Source organism: Cupressus sempervirens, chromosome 1 (genome assembly GCF_028749045.1).
Source record: "Cupressus sempervirens isolate cs-2001-9-10 chromosome 1, ASM2874904v1, whole genome shotgun sequence".
In the NCBI taxonomy this organism is placed as follows: Eukaryota; Viridiplantae; Streptophyta; class Pinopsida; order Cupressales; family Cupressaceae; genus Cupressus; species Cupressus sempervirens.
This window is the reverse complement of record NC_143118.1, coordinates 501,173,527-501,181,570: the sequence shown is the minus strand read 5'-3', so window position 1 is coordinate 501,181,570 and position 8,044 is coordinate 501,173,527. Positions and strand designations below refer to the sequence as shown.

The following is an 8,044-nucleotide window of genomic DNA, read 5'->3' as shown; positions in this document are numbered from 1 at the left end:
TTAATTACATATTTTCTAATAATAATAATAACTAACAAGAGCTCTGTAGAGCTGGAGTCCCGCCTAATGTGGAAAGAATATAAGCTATTGTTAAAATTATAAACAACTGGTTAACTATAAAAATCTGTAAAATATTTTAAAGAAATATTAAAAGTTTAATCATTTATTTATTTATAATTTTTATTTTCAAAATCAAATTATAGGACATTTTGAAATCTTGACTTTCAAAAAATATAAAATTACATTAGAAATCTACAAAAAAAATTCTTATTTCGTACTTGCTATATAATACATTTTTTAGATTTTTGAATGGAAAATTAAAAAACTACTGGCAAAAATATGAATAGCCAATGAAAAAAGAGAAATATTTAATAAAAAATAAAAATAAATATTAAAACGGACCCAAACATTACCAAACATTACAATTCTAGTTTAATATTGTGAAACCAAACAAAATAAATAATAAGAATGTGAGGTGAAAACATAAGTCTCCCCTATATAGGTGGGACAAATAAAAAACTAAGAAATTAAAATGCTCATTTATGTTAGCAAATAGAAAAAGTTAATTAGGAGATAGACGAGTTAATTAATTAGTTATTAATTATCAGCTTGGGGTGAAGTAGAAATTGCGCCAAGGGCAACTCTTAGCAATATAACTTTGTCAGCTGTAGCTGGAGAATTTCACAGTTATGGAGGCTCAACGTGATGGCGAAGCACACAACCACTATTATCTTGCCGTTGATCGCCAACAATTCAAATTGGTAAATCAAATTTTGTTTCCAAAGAGCGACCTTATCTAACCTTTACTTTTTCTTGTCGATAGGTTAAACATTTTGGGTGACATATTATCACTATCATTTATTAAGAGTATAATAAGGTTTTGAAAGATTAGTAGCTTTTATGAATTTTGGGCCTATGCACAAATTTATCTATTTATGATTGTATTAAGGATTTACCAAATTGGGAACGCATATTGGTAGAGAATCATATTTTTATACACCTGAGAAATATTTGCGTTCTTATAATCAATATTAAAGATTGTTATCTCGAAAAATCAAAATTTACATATACCTGCATTTTTCTTCGTTTATATTTGTACCGAAGGTGGCGGATTAGGCAAGGGAGACAGGTATTTTCATGATAACTGAATAGGAAGCAAAGTTTGCATGAAAGGTTCTGATATCATGAAATTTACGAGACATTAAAGGATATTATTGTTTATATATATTTCACCTTTAGCTGTCATGCCCCAACATAAAATATCGCTAAGAGGTTGCAGCAGAAGAAAATGGTTTGCATTGTAGTAGTAAGAGGTCTTGGATTGCTACCTTAAGGCCAACGGGCACAGTCATGCACTGACATTCCCTACATTTCAATTTCAGATCTTAGATGACAATCAAACCTTGAGAAGATCTCAAGATAGCTAGAGTCTGCACCAGCGAATTCCGAATGAGTCTCCTCCACATCAGATCAGAATCATAAACATCTTCACTTATAAAATAATTATGGACAAACTTATGTATCAGCCCATTTACTACAGATTCAAAACATGCATCTCTGTCATCGACAATATGATCTCTCCCATTCTCTCCAACATTGAAGAGAGTATTTAGAAGATCATCATTTGATTCTATTACCCATTCATAATATTGCCTAAAAGCATTTTCTATTAAGAACATCTCATACATCAAAACACAATTTTGTGACAGAAACTGTCCTTTGCAACGCTGGTCCATCTCCTTCAATTTGTCTTCAAATACAAATTGATTGTTGTCCACTTCAAACAAAATTAACATATCTAAATTCTTACTAGCTATGTCAATTTCAAGAAGGGACTCTTGTTCCTCGAATGGGAAATTCCCAAATTTGGTGATTTTTGCAAGCGCTAGGGGTTCCATGCAGCCTTGCAAATGAAAGGTTATGTCTGATTCTGCCCACATAGCATCCAGGTCCGATATTTGGTGTGACAATACATAGTAGAAGACCCCCTTCCATGCTTTGTTCAGCTCGCCATCAGCTACTTGCGGTCCCTTTGCACTCAGCCATGACTCCAGCAATCTTACTTCTATCGCACACTATGTGTCTAATTTTCTAAATTCCTTTGTCATGGGTTTGTAGTCCACATCATCATTCAATTCAGTAAAACCTTGCCTTGTTTGATAATTGTGCGTGTGATTAATATCACCAAACGATAGATCTGTATGGCTCCTCTCTTTAATGCTCTTGTATGACCATTGCTAAGCTTGTCCCTGCTCCAACTGCTGTACGACTAGATGTCTTCTATGCCTTAATGAAATATGCTGCTTGACTGGTGTGATATATGTTTTATAAACCTTCACATACACTTCAAACTTCAGCTGTACTAGGATGCCATACGGTGTGTTTGTACCTTGTCTATCTAGGACTGTATGGTATCCTTTTCTTTGATTTGGAAGCCGTATGGTATTATTTTACTTGCTTAAGTGTTCCTTGATACCATACGGTATTAATTGCTCCTTGTTCTGATTTTGCTGTACGGTCTAAACCCTCCTCTATGTCTTTGCTTATGGCTGTACAGTCCTCTTTTGCCCATCTGTGTTTTATAGTGTCTGGTACGGTATCCAACTTTGCACTTTCCTTAATGTTTTTGCCGTACGGTGCAAATTTTCTTCTAGCTGATGGCTGTACGATAGCTGTTGTATGGTCTTGACGACCGTATGGTGGTTGCTTCTTCAGATCGTATGGGTCACCTCTCTTGTCTCCCACACTACTTTATGCCGTACGTAATACCTCCTTCAAGAAGTCCGTATGGTGTACGACGATGATAACTTTCTTTGCCTTGTTCTCTTCTTTGTATTAGCCATATGGCCGTATAGTAGTCTTCTAGTTCCCTTATTTCCGTACGTTGTCCTTTTCCTTCCAATGAATGATCGTATGATACCCTTATCCTTCCTTGAAGTCCGTACGATGCTGTTTTCTTTCAATTGCTGGCCATACGGTTTCCTCTTCTTCCCCACGAATGGCCGTACGGTGGTTATATATCCTTCAGTTTGCCTTTATTTTGTCGTTGCTCATATAAGTTTCTCTTTTATATTTACTTATTTACACATATTTATTCTAATTATTTATATTAACTTATATACATTATTACATTTTTTTATAATTATTTTAAATTTTTAGTTTTTTTTACACTCTGAGTTGTCCGTCGACTGAGGTGCATTATTTCTTTCATGATATACTTTCAACTTCGACCCGTTTACTGCATCAGACACTTCCTTCGCATCGAACGTCCATAATTTTATTATTCCATTATTGCCAACTTCGTGAATCTTATATGGCCGACCCATTTCACTTCAAATTTACCTGGTTTGATCTCATTGCACCCATTATACTTCAACACTAGTTGACCTGGTTGAAACTTGTTCAATCTCAAGTGTTTGTCATGCCATGCCTTATGCCTGTTTTGTGCAACTTCCGTGGCCCATTGTGCCTGCAGTCGCCGCTCGTCAAGTTTATTTAAATTATACAATCTCTCCCGTAGACTTTCCATATCTCCTAGCTTGTTTTCGATCGCGATCCTTAAACTTGGTACCATGAATTTTGTCGGTACCACGACTTCTTGTCCATACATCAACCGAAACGGAGCGTGTCTCGTGGTTACCTTGTATGAAGTATGGTACGCCCATATCGTTGATGGTAGCTTTTCTTCATGATCCTCTCCTTCAACTGTGCAAGATTTATAAATAACTTGGAGTAAGATCTTATTTGTAGCTTCTGCTTATCCATTGGCTCTTGGATAGTATGGGCTTGATAGGGAATGGTATATCTTGAACTCTGTGGTTAGTAGGTGGATGACATGATTTACGAAGTGTCCCCCACGGTCGCTTGTCAATTGTAGCGGGATTTCGTACTTTGTGATAATTTGCTCATAAATAGATTTCGCTGTGCTTATTGCAGAGTTGTCTCCTAGGGTCCGCACCTCTACCCACTTGGTAAGGTACTATGTTGCTGCTATGATGTACCTGCATCTTCTAGTTTTACTTACCTTGAGGGGTCCGACAAAGTCCAACCCCCATCTTTCAAATAACTCTTGTGCATGTGAAGGATTCAGGGGCATGAAGTCCCTCTTCAGTGGTTTCCCAACTCTTTGACATGTATTGCACACAATGACCCACTCCCTGGCATCATTGTGCATGGTTGGACACCATAGACCTACTAGAAGTATCTTCCACGCAGTTGTATCCAACCCCATGAGTCCTCCTTTAGGTCCTTCATGTGCTTCTTTCAACACCTTTGGGATTTCCTCTTCTAGAATGCATCGTCTTAAAATCTGGTCCAATCCCATCTTATACAATAACCCTTTGATCAATCGAAACATCCGACTTCTTAGTACCAGTTTCCTTCTTCAGTGGCATTTTCGTAGGAAATTGTCCCATCAAAAGATATTCTCCAATACGCATCTACTAGGATGGCAATATGACAATCTGAAATAGCTGTGCATCAGGAAAATCATCGTTGACCCCCTCCGGTTGCTCTCCTGATTTTATCCTTGATAAGTGATCCACGCTTACATGGCTCTTTCCTGGCTGTACCACAATCTCGAATGTAAGCTCCTGCAACAATAATAGCCACCTGCTTATCCTTCCTTCAATGATCAGCTTGTTTATGAGATATAATAGTGCTTGATGATCTGCATAAAATACAAATGGCGTCGCTAGTAGAAAATGTCTAAATTTTTGTACTGTGTATGCCATTCCAAGTGCCTCTTGCTCTGTTGTACTGTAAATTTTCTCTGCTTTAGATAATAGTCTACTCGCAAAGTATACTGGATGATCTAGTCTATGATCACTTGTTTGTGCCAATGTCGCTCCAATCGCATAGTTTGATTCATCAACATGAACATGAAACTTCTTATCCCAGTTCGGATATGCTAGGATAGGCGATGTAGGTAGTCTTGTTTCTCAGTCCTTCAAAGGCTTCATTCTACTCTGTATCCCACTTCTAGGTTTCTCCTTTGCAGGTTAGTTTGTCCAGCGGGTAGGATATTTTCGCAAAGTCCTTAATGAACCTTCGGTAATATCCAATATGTCCGAGGAACAATTTTACCTCTATTACATCTGTTGACGGTGGCATTTCCAAGATTACCCGAACTTTGTCAAGATCCGTCTTTAATCCTACTTTGCATACTATGTACCCTAATAGCTTCCCTTGCGGTACCATGAACTTGCACTTCTTCGGATTCAGTGCCAATCTTGCTCGTTTGCATTTTTCCATGCATTTTTGAGTGCAGTTATATGCTTGTCCTTCATGCTAAAAATTGACCAATTGTCTAAAAATTCCTTGAAATTCCCTACTGACATCTTATCAAATATATGCAAGATAATTCTCTGAAATGTTGTCAGAGCATTACACAGTCCAAATGACATCTTATTGTAGGCATATACTCCATCTTCCATTATGAATGTTGTTTTAATCCTATCTTCTTCAGCGATGGATATCTGGTTGTATCCAGAGAATCCATCCATAAATGAACAATTTCATGCCTCGCAACTTCTTCCAAAATGCTATCGGTGAATGTATCCTTGATCGTTATTGCATTTAAGCATTGAAATTGCATTTAAGCATTGAAAGTCCGCACATATTCTTATCTGAGCGGTGTCCTTCTTTAGAGATATCACAATCGGTGATACCCACTCACTTGTTTGCACCCTAAAATAATTCCTACTTCCAGCATTCGGTCGATCTCGTCAGTGACCCATGTAGCATAATTTTTGTTCATCCGGTACGACCACTTTTGTATGGGTATTGCGCCTTCTATCAATGGTATTTGGTGGACACATAACTCTTGTAGTACCTCTTTCAGGTCCTTATACATCCATGCAAATACGTCTTTATATTCCATGAATATTTTGAACGATGCTGCCTTCAGGACTGGATTTCAGTCATCTCCCACAAATATACTTTTCGGATTGGCTTCATCTCCTAAGTTCATCGTTTTCACTGTAGGCTCTTCGTACTTAATAGGTTTGTCTTCACTAAATGTATGCACAGGCATTTCATTGATTTGTGCTTCTCCCTCCTTGATTTCTCTATACTCCTTCAGAAATTCATTCTCTTCTTTTCCATCTTTGACCCCTAGCATGTTATAGCTTAGAAAGAGCTCGTAGTCCTCCATCTGCTAATGGAATAGGTCGCTCACCAAGTCTAGGTCATCATCGTTAGACTTTCCTTCCAATCTTAGTATTCCCTCTTCGTTAGGTTCCATTTTTTTCCCCTCGTCGTCACATCTGCCTTTGCCTTCGGAATCCAACGATGCTGCCTCCTCTCCTACCATTTGTGTGTGCAAGTTGATCACAAATCTTCGACCTCTACCTTCCTTGGATAGACTATTCTGTTTCCAATCATGTTTCACTTTCACCCATACCAGCCAACCCCATCTGAGGATGGTGTCGTACCTTTTTCTTTTTAACTGTATGATCACAACATCCAATAAGAATGGCTGCGTCCCGATGGTTACAGATTGTGCCATCAGGGTCCCTAAAGGTTTGATTCCGTGCTGATTGCCAGTGAGTAGTTGAAATGTAGGTGGCCACAACGTAGGTTGTCCCAATTTCTTCCATACATCTTCCGGTAATACATTCACTCTTGACCCTCCATCGACGATTGTGTCCGAGAGTATGGTTCTGAGGATACCCATCTATACTACTGCAGGATGTCTTCTCGTAGTGAGTGCTAGTACCATTGGGTCTATTGCAGTTGTTCCACTGCCATCTTTTCCTATCTCTTCCATTGCTATTGGGAGTGGTGTCATGTTTAGTATCGTAGTTCGCAGCTAAGGCATTGTAAGAAGAAGGTCATTCAGTTTCATAGGAACTTCCATTTGCATTACCTGCCATATAATATTTTGTTCTGCCAAATTCCTCGTCGAGGTGCTGACAATGTCTTTTGTTTGTGATTTCTTGGCTTCCATTTTTTTTCCAATTCCGCTTGTGCTTGTTGCAACCTTTTCTTTTCCTCTTCTACATCTGGATATGCTGTCTTCTTTGCTTGCTCACGAGTGATGGCTAATATCTCCTCCTCACCTGTTTCAATACTTAACAAGTTCACTCCTTGCTTAGGGTATTTCGAATCCTTGTAGTCTCCTCGACCACACCATCTGCACAACAACTGCAATGTTTCCTTTGTAGTACAGTCTTTAGCGAAGTGTCCCCAGAGGTTGCACGCATGATATTGTATCATTGGCCATCCACTCGATTCGTACTGTATTCGACTTTGGCCTCCATTATTATTGTTACCTCCTCATCCACACTGGTTATTGTTATGGTACCCTCCTGAGGTTGTGCCATTGTTCGTGTTTGTTTTTGCTCCTGCGGTTGACACTCCTTGTGTTAGTAACACTTGATGTCCCTTTGTCTTCATATTGAACCGGCATTCCTTTGTGGAATGTCCTGCAATTTGGCAGATATCGCAAAATTGTTTCTTCGGGAAGGAGCCCTTAGTGTGGCCCTCCTCCTTACAGTCCGTACACCATAGTTCCCCTTTCACCAAGACAGGATTCTTTTTCAAAATTTTGAACTCCATCATTCGTAACATATCCTTCTGCAATGCTCGAACCTTCTTACTAGACTCCTTGTCCCTGCTACTGCTTTCGGAAGATGAATCGTTTGAGTTTGACGATTTGTTTTTTTTCTTTTTGCTCATTTTTTATTCACTCTCTAGATCCATTGCTTGATTATATGCATCTATGTACAACGCTGGAGGTACGATTTTCTTTTTTTTCTTCAATGTTGGTCCTAGCTCTTCTACAAACCACCTTTTCTTTAACCCGTTAGCTGGTTGGCTTTCCATTTCCCCACTAGCTCTTTCAGCCTTCTTGCATATACAAGGATTGTTTCGTTCTTTCTCTATTTTGTATTGTATATTTCCACTACTATTTTGTTATCATCCCTTAGTAGTTGGAACTCTTCTATGAATTCCTTCCTGACTTCTATCCATGTAGTTAATTTCTGTAGATCGGCATCCGAAAACCAATCAATTGCTACACCTCGTAGGGTTGCCGGAAACT

At 38.5% G+C, this 8,044-nt stretch overlaps 1 protein-coding gene across 2 annotated transcripts in view; it reads left to right on the top strand.

Moving 5' to 3' along the window:
- Nucleotides 1-597: 597 nt before the first annotated feature.
- Nucleotides 598-8,044, top strand: part of LOC149578433 (initiation factor 4A-like protein) — a 241,250-nt gene continuing 233,803 nt past the window's right edge. The window contains exon 1 of one of the 2 annotated variants that reach the window (XM_089829083.1): nucleotides 598-761. In XM_089829083.1, the coding sequence (XP_089685209.1) occupies nucleotides 690-761 (72 nt within the window). In that variant the 5' untranslated portion in view covers nucleotides 598-689. The remainder of the gene's footprint in view (nucleotides 762-8,044) is intronic. The other variant, XM_089829086.1, reaches the window with a different exon arrangement.